The following is a 23,048-nucleotide window of genomic DNA, read 5'->3' as shown; positions in this document are numbered from 1 at the left end:
TTCAGAGATGCCCTGCCCAGTGAGGAGGAATGTAGAGAAGCAGTCTGGCCACAGCCACTTCGCCACACTGTGGTGAATCCTGCCCAGTCAAAACCTCCCAGTCTCCATAGCACTGTCGGGGGAAACCACCTACTAAAGTCTCAGTAATGGCGGATGCCCCTCCCCTAAACAAGCTCAATCATCCCAGGTCAACTCCAGACTTGTGCTGGCAGTGAGAATTTTCAGCCAGTGGTTCTTAGCTTTCTGGGATCCATGGGAGTGGGACCTGCTGAGCAAGACCACTTGGCTCCCTGGCCTCAGCCCCCTTTCCAGGGGAGTGAATGGTTCTGTCTCGCTGGCATTCCAGGCACCACTGTAGTTATGAAAAAAACTCCTACAGCTAGCTCAGTGCCTGCCCAGACAGCCACTCAGTTTTGTGCTTGAAACCCAGGGCCCTGGTGGTGTAGGCACACGAGGGAATCTCCTAATCTGCAGATTGCAAAAACCATGGGGAAAGCGTAGTACCTGGGCCAGGTAGCACAGTCCCTCATGGCTTCCCTTGGCTGGAGAAGGGAGGTCCCCCAACTCCTTGCACTTCCCGGGTGAAGCAATGCCCCACCCTGCTTCTGCTCACTCTCTGCGGGTTGTACCCACTACCTAACCAGTCCCAATGAGATAGATATACCTCAGTTGGAAATGCAGAAATCACCTACCTTCTCCATTGATCTCCCTGGGAACCGCAGACCAGAGCTGTTTCTATTTGGCCATCTTGGCCCCTCCCCGAAACTGCCGTTTTTAAAACCATCAGATCTCATGAGACCCATTCACTATCACGAGGACAGCATGGAAAAAGACTCGCCCCCATGATTCAGTCATCTCCCACAAGGCCCATCCCACAACACATGGGAATTACAGGAGCTACAAGATGAGATTTGGGTGGGGACACAGAGCCAAACCATATCATTCTGCCCTGGCCCCTCCCAAATCTCATCTCTTCACATTTCAAAATCAGTCGTGCCCTCCCAACAGTCCCCCAAAGTCTCAACTCATTTCAGCATTAACTCAAAAGTACACAGTCCCGTATCTCATTCAAGACAAGGCAAGTCCCTTCCACCTATGAGCCTATAAAATCAAAAACAAGTTAGTTACTTCCTAGATACAAGGAGGATACAGGCATTGGGTCAACACAGCCATTCCAAATGGGAGAAATTGGCCAAAACAAAGGGTCTGTAGGCCCAGTGCAAGTCCGAAATCCAGCAGGGCAGTCAAATCTTAAAGCTTCAAAATGATCTCCTTTGACTCCATGTCTCGCATCCAGGTCACGCTGGTGTGAGAGGTGGGCTCCCACGGCCTTGAGCAGCTCTTTCCCTGTGGCTTTGCAGGGTACAGCCCCACTCCTGGCTGTTTTCATGGGCCAGCATTGTCTGCAGCTTTTCCAGGTGCACAGTGCAAGCTGTCAGTAGATCTACCATTCCGGGGTCTGGAGGACAGTGGCCCTCTTCTCACAGCTCCAGTAGGTGGTGCCCCAGTAGGGACTCTGTGTGGGGGCTCCAAACCCATATTTCCCTTCCTCGCTGCCCTAGCAGAGTGTTCTCCATGAGGACCCCGCCCCTACAGCAAACTTCAGCCTGGGCATCCAGGCATTTCCATACATCCTCTGAAATCAAGGTGGAGGTTCCCAAACCTCAATTCTTGACTTCTGTACACCCACAGGCCCAACACCACATGGAAGTTGCCAAGATTTGGGGCTTCCACTCTCTGAAGCAACAGCCTGAGCTGTACCTTGGCCCCTTTTAGCCGTGGTCGGAGCAGCTGAAACACAGGGTACCAAGTCCCTAGGCTGCACAGAACAGCGTGGTCCTGGGCTCAGCCCATAAAACCATCTTTCCTTTTAGGCCTCCAGGCCTATGATGGGAGGGGCTGCTGTGAAGACCTCTGACATGCCCTGGAGACATTCTCCCCATTGTCTTGGAGATTAACATTTGGCTGCTCGGTACTTTTGCTGGCTTGAATTTCTCCTCAGAAAATGGGATTTTCATTTCTATTGCATTGTCGGGCTGCAAATTCTCCAACCTTTTATGCTCTCTTTCCATTTTAAAACTGAATGCCTTTAGCAGCACCCAAGTCACCTCCTGAATGGTTGGCTGCTTAGATTTCTTCTGCCAAATTCCCTAAATCATCTCTCCCAAGTTCAAAGTTCCACAAATCTCTAGGGCCAGGGCAAAATGCCACCAGTCTCTTTGCTAAAACATAACAAGAGTCACCCTTGCTCCAGTTCACAAGTTCCTCATTTCCATCTGAGACTACCTCAGCCTAGACTTTATTGTCTATAACAGTGTCAGCATTTTGGTCAAAGCCATTCAGCAAGTCTCTAGGAAGTTTTAAACTTTCCCACATCTTCCTGTCTCCTGAGTCCTCCAAGTCTCCAGGAAGTTCCAAACTTTCCCACATTTTCCTGTCTTCTGAGTCCTCCAAACTGTTCCAACCTCTGCCTGTTACCCAGTTCCAAAATTGCTTACACATTTTCAGGTATCTTTTCAACAGCGCCCCACTCTACTGGTAGCAATTTACTCTTTTAGTCTGTTTTCACGCCGCTGATAAAGACATACCTGAGACTGGGCAATTTACAAAAGAAAGAGGTTCATTGGACTTAGAGTTCCACGTGTCTGGGGTGGGGGGGGCCTCACAATCATGGCAGAAGGCAAGGAGGAGCAAGTCATGTCTTACATGGATGGTGGCAGGCAAAGAAAGAGAGCTTGTGCAGAAACACTCCAATTTTTGAGACCATCAGATCTCGTGAGATTCATTCACTATCACAAGAACAGCATGGGAAAGACCCACCCCCATGATTCAGTCATTTCCCACCAGGCCCCTCCCACAACACCTGGGGATTATGAAAGCTACAAGATGAGATTTGGGTGGAGACACAGAATCAAACCATATCAATAGCCAAGTTCAAATAACCACACACAGTCGTTTCCTAATGTAAAAGAGAAAAAAGAGTGGTGTCATGAAAACAATGACTGGTTCCACTTGTAGTTCATATAACTACACAAGCTCTTCATCATGACAGCCATGATACTTCAGTATGTAGCAGATATGCTTTATGCAAACTTACCAGTTTGTCAGATAATATTAAAAATATAAGTAAGAGTTAAGATTTAATAAAATCAGTAATTTTTTATTTTTTTCAATGTGGATATTCTCAAGTGAAACTTTTTTACTGTGATATGGTGAAGTATAGGTTAGTGCTACTCCTTTGATTCATGCTAAGGTTTCAGCAGTTTTATCCACCATTGCTTTTGCACTATCAGTGCCAATATCCACTCAGTGAAAGAGGTCAAATAACATTTAAATAACACTTTGATATTATGAAAATAGTTTTGACCTCACCAATGGACACCTTAAAAAGGGTCTTGACGACCCCCCAGGATCCATGGACTGTATACTTTGAGAACTGCTTCCTAAACATCCAAGATATGTTGCCCTTGCCCACTCTACTTTCTTAACTCCACCGCTTATTAATTCTTACCTTTGTTGTTTTTATAGTTCCCTAACTGGTCTCCCAATCTTCAGTCTTTTTCTCTTCCTTTAAAGTTCCTAGAATACAAATCTGATTTTGTTGATACCCTATTAAAATCTTTCAACATGCTCCAGCACAATTGGATAAAATCCAGATTTCTTCATAGAACATAAAAGACCCTTTATTATCATACCTACCTTAGTAACCTCTGTTCCTGTCAGTACTTCCTAGTCTTTGAGCCAAGGTGAATTTGCTGGTAATTCTCTGAACACCTCATGGTTTCTACATGATTTCTACATGCTATTCTTCCTACCTGTAATACTCTTTTACTTCCCACCTATCCCTCTAATTGTACGTCATTTTTAAATCACCTTATGTTACCTACAAAATTTTATATTAGAATTTGTTATCGTACTTATATTATAGTCATTTTGCTTATATGTCATTTTTCCCTATTAGATTGTGAGCTGTTTGAGGTCAGGAACTGTGTCTTTCTTTGTATTCCCAGTACTTACCAAGGGTGAGGCATACAGTAGTCATTTAATAAGTGTTTGAGTGTTTGAATGAACTCCACAAAAATTAAAAATACAAATTAATTCCATGGTATTTCATTTTCTTTTCCTTCTAATATAGTTCTTAGAGTTGCTAATTAATAATAAAAAAGGCCACAGATGAGAAGAAAAAGAAAAGTGTGTGTGTGTGTGTGTGTGTATATATGTGTACACACACACACAGTGTGTGTGTATATACACAAAGTGTATACCCTGTGCATATATATTATATATAATATATATATGTCTCAGCCACTTTATTGGATGAAGCAATGGATCTTTATTTCCATAATTTTTACTATAAGATTCAGGGGAACATTCAATTTATATGTTTTTGAAAAGTTGTAATGAATTACATTTTAAAAAATTAACCTCCTTAATTTATTGTAACTCAGTCTCTAATCAATTTAGATGTTTTTTCCTAATTTAGAATTCTTAATGTGGAGGTAAAAATGCCAGGATATTTCCATTTTTTATTAATATTTTAAAACTACTATCTGGGAATATTAGGATTATTAAAATTACTTTTTAAATGTGTTCTATACATCGTTTTATAATAAAACTTGGTTGATTGTATTTTGTTTTTGAGTTTAGTACAGTAAAATAAAATCTTGTTAAAGGGACTTGTATCAGAAGGGTACCTAACTAGAAATCCCACTTAACAGAATCCAGTAATATATTTATCATTTATCAGCTAAAAGAACGCCGTTCAAAAGAAAACATTTTTTTCTAAGATTTTATAATGTGTAAAACTTTAAAAGTTAAATTAGGCCTGGTGCAGCCTGTAATCACACCTGTAGTCCCAGTGCTTTGGGAGGCTGAGGCAAGAGGATCACTTGAGGCCAGGAGTTTGAGACTAGCCTGGGCAACATGGTGAGATCTCTGTCTCTGCAAAAAAAAAATTGTTTTTAAATTAGCTGGGCATGGTGGCACCTGCCTATAGTTCCAGTTTCTCAGTAGGCTGAGATGGAGGAGCTCTTGAGCCTGGGAGGTCAAGGCTGCAGTGAGCTGTGATTGTGTCACTGCCCCCCAGCCTGGGCAACAGAACGAAACCCTGTCTCTAAAAAAAAAAATAAAAATGAAATTTAAAATGTACATTTCTTATATTTAAAAAATTTTATTGCCCACCATTTGTTCTGCATAATGCATTGTAAATATATATATTTAGATAAATCCAAATCACTTAAAAGCAAATTTTGTAGATTATGCTTTTCTGCCTATTGACCATTTCATTGTTCGTTAGCATAATACTTAAAAGTGAATCATTTGGGGCCTCACTTATTTAGAATTTACAGTGACTGAGTCACTGTACTGAAGCCTAGCTTTTTACAGCCCCTTGCCTAGATGTTGCCTAGTAAATTAAAATAACATGTTTACAAAATTACAAAGGGAAATAAAACTTTTAGTGACCTTTACGTACTTAAATTTTTACTGTATTATAGATTTGTTGATTATAAGTCATGCCTTTAATGCATGTTTGTTGATTAAAAACCGATAGTGATTGCAGTTTCTTCAAAAAGATTCTGAATTAATAAGGTATGTATACTATAGTCAGATTTATGACTTTTCCCTTTGGCCAAATACCGCACATTGGGATTATGCTTGGAATTATTTTATCTATTTTGTCCCCATTGCCTTAAATTTTTAAAAATTGGGAATGTTCTCTCATCTCTGTATCAGTGTTGTACGTAATTAGAATGCCATGGTGTACCAGTGAGAAACAAAGTAGAATAGTTTAATTCCATTGACGGATGGAAATTGATCATAAAATATTAAAAATGGTTACCTAAACTCGGAAATGGGTATATGTAGTTAGTAGATTTATAGGAATAATAGCAAGTCTCATATTTAATTTGATAAATTTTATTTGAAAATAGTTCCCTTTTGTACTTTTATGTTTTTATAAGGAATAATACATTCAAAATTGAAAACCAAAGGATAATAGTGATTCTGCTCATAAATCTGTTTTTCAGCATTCATTTACTACAAACATTTTCATCTGTTAGTTCTTTTATTTCATAATTAATTTAAAAATTCTTCATTTTTTATCTAATTTGACATTTTCATATTTTTAAAGGTCCCCAGGTGCATCCAATTTTTCAACTTTACCAAAGATCTCTCCTTCATCTCTATCAAATAATTATAACAACATGAACAACAGAAAGTAAGCACTGAATCTTAAAAACTCTTTGTTTAATTGATCACCCTATTATGGTTGCAAAAAATCTATTGTATCTAAAATTTAGGATAAAAGTCTTAATGCATTAAAATTGGTTATCTTTTAAATTACTGGTTAGTTCTTCCATGAGTAACTTAACAAAAAAGAAAGCAAGCAATTAAATTACTTCTTGATTTAATACGTATACTGAAAGAAATAAAACACTAAAAAAATTTTATATACTAAACACTAATCATTAAAATATATTTAGAAGTTTGTTAGAACACAATTTTTTAGGAAGAATTTAAATTCAGATGTCATTTTAGATAAAACTAGATATGTAATCACATATAATATTTTTAAAAAGTGTGTATCAGTGATTCTCAAGTGGAAAGCACACAAATTTTTGTTTATGAAAAAGGCAATCACTTTTTCTTGAGAAGTTCAGAAAAACAATTTCCTTACCCCTTGCCAAATAAAATTTAGAATCATGGAACTTATAAAAATTTTATTGAAGTGTGTGTTTTATTGCTATAAGAAAAACAGTTGAAAGTCAAGGTTACACGGCTTCACTCCGAGTGTATTATCTTGTATTGACTCTGAGTGTATTACCTTGAACATTGACATGTTTTTTTTATTCAAAAAGGTCAAAAGAAAACCTTTATTATTCGTAATTAGCCCAAATTATGGGAAGAATATTGATCTAGAGATGATTATCCTCCTTTTATTTTTTGACATGTATAGTGCCGTTTATGGATTAGATTGAAAGTATTTAGATATTTGCACTAACATATTAGTATTAGATATTTAATACTTATACTAATTATGTATTACTATTTACTTATACTAATTATAAAATATTAGTATTTAGATTTTGTCAGTTTCTAAATGGCATCTGATTATCTCAGTGAGTAAATTCTAAAAGACTAAAGCTACTTGGGAAATAATCTTTAAAATTAAAACACCAATAATTAAATTTATATGTTTAATTAATTTTCCCTTAAAATTTATCTTTTGGGGGAGGATGACAAAAATAATTCTAACATACATCTGGATTATAAGTAGATGACAAGAGCTAAAATAATTTTGGAAAAGAATAATAAGAAGGATTAGTCTTAAACTAAATATCATAATGTATTATAAAGATACAAAAATTCAAACAACATAATACTGACCCAAAAATACGCCTACATGTCAATGGAATCTAACAGATCTTTGTATAAAAAGAATTTAATGTGATCAGGAGGCATTGTGGACTAATACGAATGGGCAGATTATCCAGGAAATATGGTTGAGAAAATTGGCTCACATCTGAGAATTTCTCTCTGGAATTTGAAATCCAAGATAATTGTTAAGCATATTTTAAAAGGACAAATAAACGGAAAAAAGAACTTGTTACAAATGATAAAGGATTTATATTCTAAATATATCGAGCTCATAAAAATCAGAAATTTTCTAAGACAGTCTTAGAAACACTGGGCAATACAAGTAAAGGAATTAAATAAGGGACAAACTTTTTTTGAGGTAGGGTCTCACTCTGTCACCCAGGTTGAAGTGCAGTGTCACAATCACAGCTCCCTGCACCCTTGACCTCCCAGGCTCAAGTGATCCTCCCACCTTAGCCTCTTGAGTACTTGGATTACAGCACACGCCATTACACTCCACTAATTTTTTTATTTTTATTTTCATAGAGACAGTCCCACTATGTTGCCCATGCTGGTTTCAAACTCCTGGGCTCAAGCAATCCTCCTGGCTCAGCCTCCCAAGTGCTGAGATTGCAGGCATGAGCCACCTTGCCCAGCTGGGATAAATATTTTACATTTTCACATTCACTACTGATTAGAGATATGTAAATTAAAACCATGAAAAACCCCATTTGCTTTCCCTTACCTCAGTCACATTGGGAAAAATTAAACAATGACATGTATTTTTATAACGATTCTGAGTGTTTGGAGTACTAGAATAATTTTTTCTAGCAAAATAGCTTACCAATATGAATCAAGAACATTTAAAATGTTCACATTCTTATTTCAGTAATTTGTGAAAAGATATGTGCACTATGTGTAATAATATTACAACATAGTGTAATACTAAAATACTGAAGGCACTGAATATTCAATATTACACTGTAGTATCTTCTCTTCTATTTAAAAATGTATGTGCACAGGCCAAAAAAAAAAGTGAAAATAACCCCTCGTAATTTGGTTTGTATTACATGAGAGCTTTAAGTAAACTTACCAAAAGTCATTTTTTCATACTAGATAAAATATTACTTACGATTTACTCATTGCAGATGGCTATCATATTTACTATAAGAGAATTAATTTACAGATATTTACAGTCATTCTTTGGAGAGATTTTTAACATTGTATATAGACTATATTGAATGTAGACTATATTTTGACCAGAATTACCATATTGGTATGTGTGGTCTGGTATGTTTCTGATTTTGTTCTGTTTGCATTCTTAGTAAATACGTGACAGTATAATCTAATCTCAAAACCTCTGACTGCAGAAACTATTGAGAGAAATTAGAGTCTTAAGTTTGAATGATTCTATTATATGACTACATTATATTTTTAGCTATTTATACTTTTTTAATTCAAACACTAAAATAGCCCTGTCATATTATGGAATTTTAATAGCGAATAGTCACTGAGGTACCATGAAGCTGTGAACCATTTTGAGCTTAAAAGTACATTTTTATGTATGGATTGTCTTTCTTAGTAAGGAACAGAGCTTAAGCATTCGTAAAATGGAAATTTTTTTTTTTTTAACCTTAAAAAACTTGAATTCCATCATGTTTAAACAACTGTTTTACATACAATTTATTTCTTGAATTTCCATTCAACTTGTGGGAAGACTTCAGATAGCAATAGCATAGTTTCCTTAAAAGTATGTAAAATAGGTAATGACCTTTTTGGATTAAGTATGTTTTTGAAACCTTATATATGTGGAAATAGTATAGTCTACAAGTATAAGTAATGTATTAAAATCAATAGTTTATGAAATTTATTTATAAATTCAAGACTTACCCCTACACTGATACATTTCTAAGATATAAAATTTTCATTTCCAGAAATAAGAATATTGTTATAAAATAATTCCAAGTAATAAAGTATACTTGGAATTATTTCATTTAAGTTTCATAAGTTTTTATTAAAAACTAGTATTATGAAAAATCCATTACTGTAATATAGTTTGTTTACCTTGTGTCATAATTGTACCTATTAGTCCCTTGTGTATTTGGTTTTGCCTCAGTTATAATTTAAGTACATTTTTAAATATCTGTCAGATTGTCTTTCTGGTAACAGTTCTATAACCTGTATTTTTCTGCCCTGCTATATTTGCTTTGATATATTACTAACACTGCCTTTAAAAAATATTCTTAATGTGTTTATTGTCTCAATTTGACATTCCAAATGCAGAACACATTTTTATTTTTTTGTTAATTCATTTATATCTTTTTCTTTGAAATGAAAATGATTCCCTGTATGAGACTGAGCCATGAGCAGGAACTGTGAATTTTAGAAACTACCGGAGCTAACCATCTAGCTCTTGATAAATTTGTTAGCTAAAAGCATCATTTCATTAACTGCAAAATGGGCATAATTATAGTTATGAGGATTAAATTATATATTTATAAAGTCAGGTGTCAGTGCTAGTTTAAAAGTCAATCTGACATTTTTTATAGAAAGGTAAGGTTCAGTTTCACAAAAAAAGTGTATTTTTAGTGTATTTTTATTAAAGAAGGATAGATATAATACAGAATTAATCTAATATAGTATTAAAATTCCCATTACTATTACTGTAAATTTAGTTTTGCAAAGTAGCATAGCCTTAAAAGATGATGACTAGCTTAAGATCTTTAGAAAATAATTAGTAGACATAGTCATGAAAGATACTAGAGGCTATCTTTAGGGTCCAGATTTTCATATATTTTTTGAATTATATAAACTGCTAGTTTTGATATTTTCCATGACAAGCTTTAATATTTCATTTAGAGCACGCATAATATGTGGATTATAAGTGACCAATCAAGATAATATTAAAGTATCTTAAATTCATTGATTTTCATTATCATTTTTGAGCATCTAGACTATCTCAATCTTTGAGCAAAGTTGTAGATATTATTTAGGGATTTAGATTTTTTTAAAAAACAAAACCAAAAAACTGCTTTGCAAGTAAGTTTTTTGTTCATTTCTCAGTAAATAAGAATTTCTGTCCCATCAAATTCCATCATGTTGCTGCAAAGAAGAGTAGAGCTTCCAGCATCCCTTTGTGTTACAAGTGGGGAGAGACAGGGTTTCTGAATATATACTTATGGAATGAGCATGTAAATATGCTTTTAGTCTTTTCACGTGCGTGTGTGTATAGGCATGAGCATGCATTTGGGCATACTTTCCTGTGTGCTCTGGCTGCTTAAATTTTACTATAATTTTACAGCCAGAAGTTTTTTCTTCTCTGTAATGTGTAGAATGTGTAGAAAATGCAAGCCTTGCATTTTTTAAAATAATATACAGAAGATCTTCATTTTTAGCACTAAACTTAGAAAAACAGGATTTTTTTTGTACTTCAGCTTTTTGTTGTGTGTACCCAAAGTTACACTCAATAATCCAATTATGAGCGAAAATACTTAAAATTGCTAATAGGCGCTTTGTACTTTATTAGTTACTAGGAATATAAAATAAAATGTGAATCATAGGCTAATGATCTGCCAAAAAAAGATGCACGAATTATATTTTTTGTGTTTTGTTTTAGTTTAAGTCAAGTAAATAGCTGTAAGTCTAGCAATTCCAAATCTGAATTGATCAATGTTACATTTCTTTGGCGCCTGCTGTTTTTATCTCAGGGTGGATTATTTTTTCAGAGTTGAGGGGTTGACCTTTTTTGTTTGTAGGAGAAAGGAGTGTTTTTTTAAAAAATGCAAAAACATTAGTAGGCCAACATCGTATGTGTAATTTTAGGTTGGTTTGGTTTTGTGTGTTTTCTCTGTTTGGGTGTGTGTGTGTGTGTGTGTGTGTGTGTCTGTGTTTACTAAAGACTTTCTTAGAACAGGTAGTATAGTTCACATAAACTCTTAAAATAATAAAGTGAGAGTGTCCTATATGCAATAATAAAGTGAAGTATTTGAAATTATAAGAAAAAACTACTTTAAAAAAGTAATACCAGGAATAAATTATAGCCAGTTGTGAATTGCTAGAGATACTGATTTATCATGCTCATTTATAAAGCTGTTTTATTTATAGTATCATTTGCTTTTAGGAAAGATCTCATTCAGGTTTTTTCTAATTAATAAAAAAAGATTGAAAGCATGCTTTTGAATTATATCCAAAATATTCATCATACATATTTTATAAGATAACCTATTAAAAAATAGGAAAGAATCCATTCTTTTTCACAAAATTATTTTTTATTATATGTGAAAGGAAGAGGGATTGTTTATTTTCTTCTTTCTAAAAATTATCCTAATTTTGTATCTTTTAGAATATTACAGTTTTTTAACATTAACATTTAAATTATCTTGAGGTTATATTTATCTAATTAAATAAACTACATTGATCTGAGAAACCAGAAGAAAGAAAAGGCAGGTAACACTGGGATATACTTGCTTAGAATCATTTTTGTATTCCTGTTTACCCAGGCTTTTTTCTGCATTTGAATACTAGTTTTTGCTGGTCTCACATAGAAACTGTAAATGGAATCTTCAGTGCATCATAACAGTGAGGTCACAGTGGTCTTGGAAATCTCTCCTCTTACCTGTAACTTTTTAAAGCATAAATCTTACTGTTTCTACCGTTTTTACTCTGTTACAATAACAGGATGCAAAAGGGTCATAAAGGAGATGATTTGTTGCTGCGGCTGGTGTTTAAAATCGGAATGTTTTAAATTTGATGGAGCAATGGGGAATGGAGTAAGCTGTAAAGCTGCTCCAGTTAATCAAAGGTAGAAATAATAGTGGTTTGTATTGGTTGGTGTGGTATATGAGAGTTATTTTGTTGATTGGATAAGGAGTATCTTAATTCAGGGTGAGTTATTGTTTGAGGTTCAAGTCTTTAAAAAAGTATCTGAGTTGAGTACTTTATAAAAGAAATTTAATGATCAACCACATATCTCATAAATAGGCCTAAAGTACTCTTTATTATAAATATGTTGTAATATAATTGGCTGCATTATGAAAATATTTTTTTCTTCCAGTGTGAAAAACTCAAATTACTGTCTCCCATCATATACTGCTTATAAGAACTATGATTATTCAGAACCTGGAAGAAACAATGAACAGCCAGGCCTCTGTGGCCTAAGTAACTTGGGAAATACGTGTTTCATGAACTCAGCTATTCAGGTAGGTCTTTGTAAACAAAGTGAAACTCATGTTTCCTGGAATTCTGTAATACAAGAAGATAAAGTTGGGTTTTTCATGCCAGAACATGAGTATATGTTTTGAAAGTTCATTTTTCATGGAAGATTTAAGCATACATATTTGACTCATTCATTCTACTACTGGTAGTAGAATATATGTTTCTCAATTAGGTGACATGTGATTGATTAACATAATGTACACGATTACAAGATTATATATATATCACTTTGCAAAAACATAATATCAAACAGAAAACTTAAGCTGTCTAAAAAGGGGGAGGAAGAAAGCAAAAAAGCTAGTGAGTTTCCTCCATTATTCAGTAGAAGTCTGTTGCACTTTTTTTTTCTTTTTTTCTTTTTTTTTTTGTCTTAATGGGAAATTAAAATTTTAAAAAGGAAAACCTTGGGAACTTCTTTTTGTATACATATTTTAACAAATCACTTTCCCTTAAAGGTCTTTTAATTTGGGGATATAAGAGATAACTACCTTTCCCCTGCCCCCACCCCCTTTTTCTTTTCTTTCTGCTCTAGTCTATATCCTCTTTCAACTTAACTTGTTAAATATTTATGTCTTTGATTGATTCTGAAGTAATGAGAGAGATATATTTTTTAATATCACTGTTACTGTGTATAAACTTACGGCTGGTTATTTTATTCCCCTTTTACAGATAAAATTTCTGTGTTTATAAAAGCTTAGAATAATTGCAAACCGTTTTTGATATTTGAATTTTAACCTTTTTTTTGTCAGTCCCTTTTGTGAATTCTGGATTTTTAGTTTTAAATCTAAACTTTTCTGTTCTCTATTCATATTTTTTTGTTGAATCTCCTATGCCCAGGAGGCAGCCTCGAAAGATATAGATTAAATGCAGGATATAGATTGAGAAGGACATTATTAGACATCTTTCTCACTATCTGAGAAAAGGATGACTCTTCACCATTCAGTATTCTAAGTGAATCTTTTTGTACATCATCATTCATACAGCTGTTTCCTAAATTAACCATTGCCTTTATAGCATTCTTGGAAATTAGAATCTGTCATACACTGTAGGCCAGGAGTTAGCATCCTTTTAGGAATTAAGTGGGGAAGGCATAATCGATTTCTGGTATTTTGCTTTAGAGTTGAACCACTTGGGAAGTGGCCTATCTGCCTAAGCAGATAGGTTAATATATAGGTTAATAAACTCTTCCTTTAAATCTTCAAGTGAGTAATCCTGCTCATAGTATAGAGTGAATTACTTTATTCAAAATAGTTTTTCAAGAATTCTAGCACTAGTTAAACATATTTTAAATTAAAAATTTAAATTTTTATCTTTATTTTTCTAGATGAGGAAGAAAGCCAAAATATATTATTATCCTAATAGTTAAATAACAAAGTAAAGTACATGGGTGCTTAGCTTTCAGAGATAGGAATGGGACAATATCTGTTGGACCATCTCTGGAACATGTTTTACGTAAATTGTGGTTATACCAGTAGTAGAAAACCCTGTTCTCAGATCACCAAGTTATATTAATTTTTATATACCTCTTTATCCTTGAACTGCCAAAATTACTTTGGTTCCAGATGCTTGATATCAGCTAAAATTTTTTTTTCCTAGTATAGAAAACCAATCTTGGTGCTTTTTCGTAAATGTTAATAAAATATTTCAACAACATAGGGATTCAAAATTTGAATCTGTCAGGAGAGCACAAGAATTTGTGTTGATGCTAATCATTCATGGGAGGCTTGGGCCAGCATTCAGACTAAATTCCTTCTAAAGCAATACTACATCCTAGTTTTCTGTGCCTTTGATACATCTGTTTAGTATTGTCTACATATGGTTAACTGCAATTTCTCAGAAATAGGTATTCAAATTCAATCTTTTAACCAGCTAGGTTGAGCTAGATTTGGCATCGTTTAGCTTTCTTGCATGTTATGTTTAAGGTGTGAGGATCTTCAGTTTATTCATTTTTGCTTCTATTCAAAACTATTTTATTAGAATAAATTGATAGCTCTATTGCAGACCCTCCTAATATATTTTACCATCACGTATTCCATTTCATCTGAGACATAGCCGTGAGCATGATGGTTTATAATTTTATGGTAATAGCCATAAAATTTTTTGACGAAAATTTTAGCAGTGAGTATTTTAAGCAGTGGATATTATTTCATGACTATCACTTTATTTAATTGGAAACTATATTGTCTCTAAAATAAAATTCTTCAAACAATTTGGAGAAGAGAAAAATGAGTTTTTATTTGTGCTGCTTTTAGCTTTTAGTTCACATCTGGAATTAGAAAAGCTAGGCCTTTAGTTTTACTTTCTTAAAACTTAAATGATTTTTAATTGATTAAGATGTCAGCTCTCGAGCTGAAAATTGACTGTAAGAGGGTCAAAATGGTGGTAGTAGCCTTTACTCCTCTATTTCACAAAAATTCATGTAAGTTCATAGATCCAAAAATAAAAAGGGTAATAGATAACTAATAGAATAGATTCTTTAAATAGGTTTTGTCAGATACTATTTGTTCAATTATGCTTTTTTCAAGTTTCCTTGTAACTTCTTTGCAATTGAAGGCAATTTTCATGAATTTTAGAAAATATTATCAATATTATCTCTACTGACAATTTGAATTTGAATGTAACCTCTTAAATTAATTCAGTGTCCTCCAAATTGAGGTGTTCATTTCAGCACATCAGGTATAGTATTAACATATGTGAAAAAAAAAGTGTAAAAAAGTATACTTTTTTAATGTAAGCGTGGGTTATACTTAGCCCATCAGTAGCCTTGAGATAGTGAAATCTTTTGACCACAAATGATTAAAAACTAAGCAGCACCAATCTGAGTGTGATTTAACATTATTACTGTTATTATTTAATTTAATTATATTGGTACTTAAGATTTTCTGATATAATGGTATGAATGAGTATTAACCTTTTCTGGTGAATATGGTACTGCCATATAGCACAGTAAAAAATAACAATATAACAGTTTGTCCGGGAATGGTGACTCATGCCTGTAATCCCAGCAGTTTAGGAGGCTGAGGCGGGTGGAGCACCTGAGGTCAAGAGTTTGAGACCAGCCTGGCCAACATGATGAAAGCTCGTTTCTACTAAAAAATACAAAAATTAGCCGGGCATGATGGCAGGCACCTGTAATCCCAGCTACTCGGGAGGCTAAGGCAGGAGCATCGCTTGAACCTGGGAGGTGGAGGTTGCAGTGAGCCAAGATTACGCCATTACACACCAGCCTGGGTGACAAGAGCAAAACTCCATCTCAAAAATAAATAAACAAATGACAATTTAAAATAATGTGAATTTTAAAACAATGCAGTATAATAATTAACATAGCATTTACATTTTATTAAGTATTGTAACAAACCTAGAGATGATTTAAAGTATATGTGAAGATATATCTAGGTTATATGCAAATACAACACCATTTTATATCAAGAACTTGAGCATCTATGGATTTTGGTATCACCAAGGTGGAGAGGGGGGCTCCCGTGGCCAATCCCCTATGGATACCAAGAACAACTGTATATCCTGACCTTATGAAGATTATAGCCTAGATATTGTGATTTTCAAACGCTTTGTATTTTAGCATCAAAACCTTTTTTTTAAGTTACCGTGGAAAGTTTAATTATGTCCCCAATATTTAAGTAGATATGGTAAAATTGCTTTGGTTGGGTGAAGTTCCCAGAACCCCATCTGCTTTCCTTTACTTTCCACAATGGCCCCAGAAGCTTTCTCATGGAATCCCAGGACTCTGAGGAACAGTTTGAAAGCCAAAGTCTGGCTTGAAAAAAAAAAAGAAAAGAAACACATAAAAAGCTAATAATACAGGTTAAGATCACAGTTCATGGAGTTACACTACTTGGATTAAAAGCATGGCTTTCCTGCCTATTATAATAACTGTATTTACCTAGACAAGTTAATTCCACAATTCATTTTTCTCATCGTCTGACAGGAAAATAATAGTACCCTATCTTAGGAGTTTTGTAAGGGTTACGTGGGTTAATGGTTTTAACTCGTAGGATACTGACTGGCACATTATAAATACAGAATACGTATTATGTAGAAATTATCTCATCTTTTTTTTAAATTCAACAAGTGGAGATTCTGTCCTCCATAACCATTGTGTCTGTTCTCTTTTCTTGAGTCTTTTTCCACGTGGACCTTAGTGGACTAAGAAGAAATAATTAAGTGTATTTTTATTTTTCACGTAGTGTTATTGCAATAATGGTATTTATCATCTCTTTAATTTCTGAACTATGCTAATTTAACTCTTCCTAGGGAAGCTGATAAGTAAGGGATATAATAGCATAGAATTGTTGGAATATTCTATCTGTAGGGCACTTGGAAATTCAAAATTCTTGAGTTTGGTTACCCCTCACCCCTGCCTCCTGAGTAGTTATGATTATAGGCATATACCACCATGTCCCATTGCTTCAAATAATATAATAAGATAGTTTTCTAGTGCCCTAAATCTGTTACTCCATCTAGAGAATGCCCAGTTTTTATTTTGCATTATTGGTGATAATTTTAATTAGCATTAGTTCAGTAGATTCAAGAGCACTCCAACCCTTGTCTTTTTCATTGTCAAGGCCTACCTAGGAGGCTGATGGTTAGTTTCCTGGATGAAGCATCTCCTCAGATGGATTTGAAGCAGGAGAGTAATATAGTATTTTCCACTGGAAAGCAGCATGGCATAAGATGGTTATTTTCAAAATCTTTACTTGGACATAATAGAGTTCCTTAAATAGATTCTAGGAAGTCATTGAAAAAAATGATACTAATCATAGACTTATTCATTATTCCTGTCATAAAATATAAAATAAGTTGGGATTTCAAGCATTTTTAAGGTCAGCTTTTTTTTCTATAATCTGTTGATTAGGAAAACATAATTTCAAAAATTTAGAAGAATGTTAAATAGAAAGTTTAAACTTTTTTAAAGATTTAATCTAAGAGAATAAGTAATACTACACAGAAATAACATTTTTAAGAAACTAGATAGATCTTCATTACATGGTAAAACAGAGAAAAAGTCATTTCTGAAGCTGTTATTTCTATATTACATTACTTCAACTAGCCTGCTCTTACCTTGAGACTTTCTTTTTGCATTTATTGGAACTCAGTTTCTTAGAAGTCCAGTTTAACACGAAACCTTCTAATTTTATTTAAATTACCAACCTTATATTTAAATGAATATAGTTTTCATCTTAAAAGGAAAAACCTCACTTCTGAGACACAAAACTCTTTTTAAAAAATAGTTTAGGATCTTATATTTGTTCTGATAAACTGAGAATGTGGCTAATGAAAAATTTAAAACTACTACTTCCTAGGTCAGGTTTTCATCCTAATCCAGGATGTTAAACTCAATTATGTGAGTTCCTTTCATGTTATGTGCCAGAAATTACATAGCAAATTGTCATCAAAAATATATTCAATCCTCTATGAAATGACAACTCAGTCAGGTCATCTATCCATTTTGATAAAAGCAAAAAGAAAAAATGGAAACAACCTTACTTGCATTAGAACCATTCATTTTTCTCAACATGGATACCAATGTTTTTACTTTTCCCTTTGGACTAGAATAGCCCTTCCTTTTTGAAAGAGAACAGAGGTGGGAAAGAAGAACCTACGTTCTCAGACAGATTATTTTAAGAAAGAGTATATATGGGATAGTTCTGTAAAAATTTAGTGTTCAAAACTAGGGGAGAAATGGTATCTCTAAAAGAATGCCTTGCACTTGTGTAACTTGGCTAATAATGATTTATTATGAAAACATGCCTTTCTTAATCTCAGATGGAGACATGAGATTTGATTTGTCGCTGTTCAATTCTTCTCAGTGAATAAGCAAAATTCCCTGAGATTAGTGCCTCTTTCTGAATTAATACAGGTTTTTATGTGTTTTATCTGTCCCTAATTCTGTAATAGGAAAATGACATAATAGAGATCTTACAGAAATAGAGAGGTTCTTTTGAAGAGTTGTAAATTATTGCATCTAATTCTAAAATACAAAAAGGTTTTACTATCCTGGCTAGGAAAGGCCAACACCAATTTAATAATAAACTTATTAGATAGTATTGTAGTGACTACATCTTATAACAGAAGTTATTAATATAATAAGGCTGAAGTATCTTGTATCAATTTTTGTAATTATTTCAAGGATTTTTTTGTAATTAAAAGCAAAACAAAAGAAATTTCAATCTGTAGTCTGTAATGGGAACTACAGATTTGCTCCCTCCCTCCAAGAAAATAAAAGGAAAGAAAAACCTATTTCAGATTTACTTCTCTTACTTAAAATCAGGCAGCTCATTCTTTTGATGTCAAAATGTTTTCTAAAAGATTACCATTTACTTCTTTACATTGATTTATAAACTGTTCAGCAGGGAGAGGGTCAGTGAGTTGGTTACTTAAACCATTGTTCGATTAATAGTAATATCTAAATCAATTACTAGTTCTCATATAAACCCATATTAAAACATTAACAGCCCTGTATTGAACCTGCAGCCTCTGTTAAGAGCAGTACCCTTCTTTGTATAATGCAGGGTTTTTTTTATATTGTTTTTCACTTAATTTTCTCTTCACAGAGGTCTGTGAGTTAGGGCGTAAGTATCTCTATTCCACTAATGAGGAAATTGAAGCAAGGAAAGTTTCATTTCCAGTCACTAAGACAAGTTATTATGAGTTATTATTCAGTACATTTTGAGATCATGTATTTTTTTGAAATTATGCCAGTCAACCTATAAGAAATGCTTATGTTTTGTTTTTTGTGGTAAAATATAACAGAATTTGCCAGTATAACCATTTTAAGTGTATAGTGACATTAAGTATATTCACATGTTGTACAATTATTAAAAATGTTTTTGTGTTTAGTTCAAATAATTGGCCCCCATAATACAGGATGCTGTCTTTAAGTAGCATTAATGTTGTGCCATTTAAAACAATTTCCCTAGGAGGTTATATACACACTTATTCATTTGATGTGCAGAATGTTGAAAACTATTCAAGTACTCCTTTTGGAATTGCTTTTATTCTTCTGAGTATCACTGGTGGATATTTTTCATCCTTCAGTGACAAAGTTGATATTCGAAAGCCAGAAGTTATTCAGAGCACTATTTTCAAAATATTGTAGATTATCAAGCTGGGTAATTTTTTTCAAGTAATGAATGACTTATGAAGTCATTTACTCAGCAAATATTTATTGAAGGTCTATTAGGTGACTTTCACTCTCATAATCACTAATTATGCCATGATGAACAAAACAGCTTTTTCCCATGGAGTTTACAGTCTAATGAGGGAGATAAATATTAAATCAATCATGAATTATGATAAGTATCATGAAAGATAAAGTAGAGTGCTAACGGGAGCTTGGAGAGCACCTGATTGAAGCTGGGTGTCATATTTACCAAAAGTAACATGAGCTTTGACCAAAGAATATGTATGAGTTTGGCAGGTGAAGCTAGAAGGACCAAAAACATGTGCAAAGCCGCTAAGAAGGGCAAGTTTGAGGAACCAGAAGTGTAGTTTGTGGAATAATGTATGAAGGGGAGTGAAACAAAATGAGTTTGAAGGAGTGGGCAAAAGCCAGATCATATAGGGAGAATTTAGATTTTAATGTTACAAAGGCACTAGAGGTTTCAGGCTACCATCTTCTTATCTGGTTCATTCCATTTGTCAGCTAGCTGGTTTCTTTGCTTCTATCCTTACCCTCCACAATCTGTTCTTAAAAGAACAGCCAGCAATTTGTTTCAAACCTAAGGCATTTTCTATTACTTAGGCAATAACACAAAATGCCTTCTCATTTCACTCAGTGATCAACGAAAGCCAGAGTCCTTAAAAAAATGTACAAAGCCCTGTAGGATCTGGCCCCATGCTAGCTTATTTCCTATCACTTACCTCCATGCTTACCTTGTTCCATCCTCACCCTCACACATGCCAAGAGCATACCTGCCTTAGGGTCTCTGAACTTGCAGTTTCCTATACCTGTAATGTTCTTCCTCTAAATATATATATTCTTGTTCTCTCACTTCCATTAGGTTGCTATTATCTATCAGTCAGGTCCTTCCTCAGTCACCCTGTAAAAAATAGTGACTGCCCCACATTCCACACAGTACTCATAACCATCTGGCGTGCTTTATTTCTATTAGGGTTTTTTGTTTGTCTGTGTATCTTCCCCTACTCCCAACACAGACACCCTCTCCCCGCATCCCCACCCCGTGCTCTCTCCCTCTCTCCCTCTCTCCCTCTCCCATGACTGCTGGGATTTTGTTTTAGTCACTGTTGTAGCCCCATTGCCTGGAATAGTGTCTGGCATGTAGAAAGCACTCAAATTAATGAAAGGTGAAGGGAATCACAAGTGTCTCTCTAGTTTTTGGCTTATATATCATAATGATAGATGTAACCATTTAATGAAATTCCAGAGTAGTAGGAAGAAGACCATAGTAGGAGAAATAAATTTGGGGTGGGGAGGAGATTATGAGTTAATATTAGGCGTGTTCAGTTTATGATGTCTGTGAAACATCCAAGCAGATAGATCATAGACAGTTGGATATGCTAGTATGGAATATAGAACAGAGGCCTAAGCTGGAAATAAAAATCTGCGTGTTGTAGATGGTATTTAAAATCATGGAAATGGTTGTGTCTAAATGAGGGCATCTATGAAAAAGACATCTGAGAACTAAGCCCTACAATGCATTTGAATGGAGGAATGAGACTTCATTTGCAATAGGAGGAAAGAAAGGGATTACGGATGCAAGCAATGTCTAGATTTTCTGATGGCTTCCATTATCCCCAAAATACAAGACTAGATCATTAGCTAAGAATGAAAGGGTAAGAAGATTGCTCAGCAGTATTGAGGTCTCATTTGATATTGGAGATCATCAACTTAGAATGGTATAAATGTATTCACTTGAAATTTTTTCCAACAATGTTCAGTTACATGGTGCATAAAACATGCCTAGATTCATCTAGAGTTGGAAAGAGAAAGGGGCAAAGGAGTTATTAATAAAAAGCAACCAAACTTGTTTTCTTGTTTTTATTTATTTATTTATTTATTTAGTGAATGGGATTATTTTTTAATTTTTCTTTTTTATCATATTATTATACTTTAAGTTCTGGGGTACATGTGCACAACATGCAGTTTTGTTACATAGGTATACACGTTCCAAGGTGGTTTGCTGTACTCATCAACCTGTCACCTTCATTAGGTATTTCTCCTAATGCTGTCCCTCCCCTAGCCCCCCAACCCCCAATAAGCCCTGGTGTGTGATGTTCCCCTCCCTGTGTCCATGTGTTCTCACTTTTCAACTCCCACTTATGAGTGAGAACATGCAGTGTCTGATTTTCTGTTGTTGTGATAGTTTGCTGAGAATGATGGTTTCCAGCTTCATCCATGTCCCTGCAAAGGACATGAACTCATCCTTTTTTATGGCTGCATAGTATTCCATGATGTATATGTGCCACTTTTTTTTTATGCAGTCTGTCATTGATGGACATTTGGGTTGTTTCCAAGTCTTTGCTATTGTGAAAAGTGCCGCAATAAGCATGTGTGTGCATGTGTCTTTTTAATCGAATGATTTATAATCCTTTGGGTACATACCCAATAATGGGATTGCTGGGTCAAATGGTATTTCTAGTTCTAGATCCTTGAGGAATCACCACACTGTCTTCCACAATGGTTGAACTAATTTACACTCCTACACTCCTACCAACAGTGTAAAAGCCTTCCTATTTCACCACATCCTCTCCAGCATCTGTTGTTTCCTGACTTTCTAATGATCACCATTCTAACTGGTATATGAGATGGCATCTCATTGTGATTTTGATTTGCATTTCTCTGTAATGACCAGTGATGATGAGCTTTTTTTAATATGTTTGTTGGCTGCGTAAGTGTCTTCGAGAAGTGTCTGTTCATATCCTTTGCCCACTTGTTGATGGGGTTGTTTGTTTTTTTCTTGTAAATTTGTTTAAGTTCTTGGTAGATTCTGGATGTTAGCCGTTTGTCAGATGGATAGATTGCAAAAATTTTCTCCCATTCTGTAGTTTGCCTGTTCATGGCTGATGATAGTTTCTTTTCCTGTGTAGAAGCTTTTTAGTTTAATTAGATCCCATTTGTCAATTTTGACTTCTGTTGCCGTTGCTTTTGGTGTTTTAGACATGAAGTCTTTGCTCATGCCTGTGTCCTAAATGGTATTGCCTAGGTTTTCTTCTAGGATTTTTATGGTTTTAGGTCTTACATTTAAGTCTTTAATCCATCTTGAATTGATTTTTGTATAAGTTGTAAGGAAGGGTCCAGTTTCTGTTTTCTGCCTATGGCTAGCCAGTTTTCCGAACAACATTTATTAAATAGAGGATCCTTTCACTGTTGCTTGTTTGTGTCAGGTTTGTCAAAGATCAGATTGTTGTAAATGTGTGGTGTTATTTCTGATGCCTCTGTTCTGTTCCATTGGTCTATATATCTGTTTTGGTACCAGTACCATGCTGTTTTGGCTACT

The 23,048-nt window shown here is 34.4% G+C and overlaps 1 protein-coding gene across 4 annotated transcripts in view; it reads left to right on the top strand.

The window, feature by feature from the left end:
* USP15 (ubiquitin specific peptidase 15) overlaps positions 1 to 23,048 on the top strand; it is a 146,619-nt gene that overhangs the window by 83,653 nt on the left and 39,918 nt on the right. For 2 of the 4 annotated variants that reach the window (XM_055248772.2, XM_055248774.2), the window contains 2 exons: positions 6,131 to 6,217; positions 12,410 to 12,554. In XM_055248772.2, coding sequence (XP_055104747.1) covers positions 6,131 to 6,217; positions 12,410 to 12,554 — 232 coding nt within the window. Of the gene's footprint in view, positions 1 to 6,130; positions 6,218 to 11,956; positions 12,158 to 12,409; positions 12,555 to 23,048 lie in introns of those variants that run through there. The other 2 variants (XM_055248775.2, XM_055248773.2) reach the window with 2 other exon arrangements.

Source organism: Symphalangus syndactylus, chromosome 17 (assembly GCF_028878055.3).
Source record: "Symphalangus syndactylus isolate Jambi chromosome 17, NHGRI_mSymSyn1-v2.1_pri, whole genome shotgun sequence".
Lineage (NCBI taxonomy): Eukaryota > Metazoa > Chordata > Mammalia > Primates > Hylobatidae > Symphalangus > Symphalangus syndactylus.
Note: the sequence above shows the minus strand (reverse complement) of the source record. Positions and strands in the feature narration are given on the sequence as shown.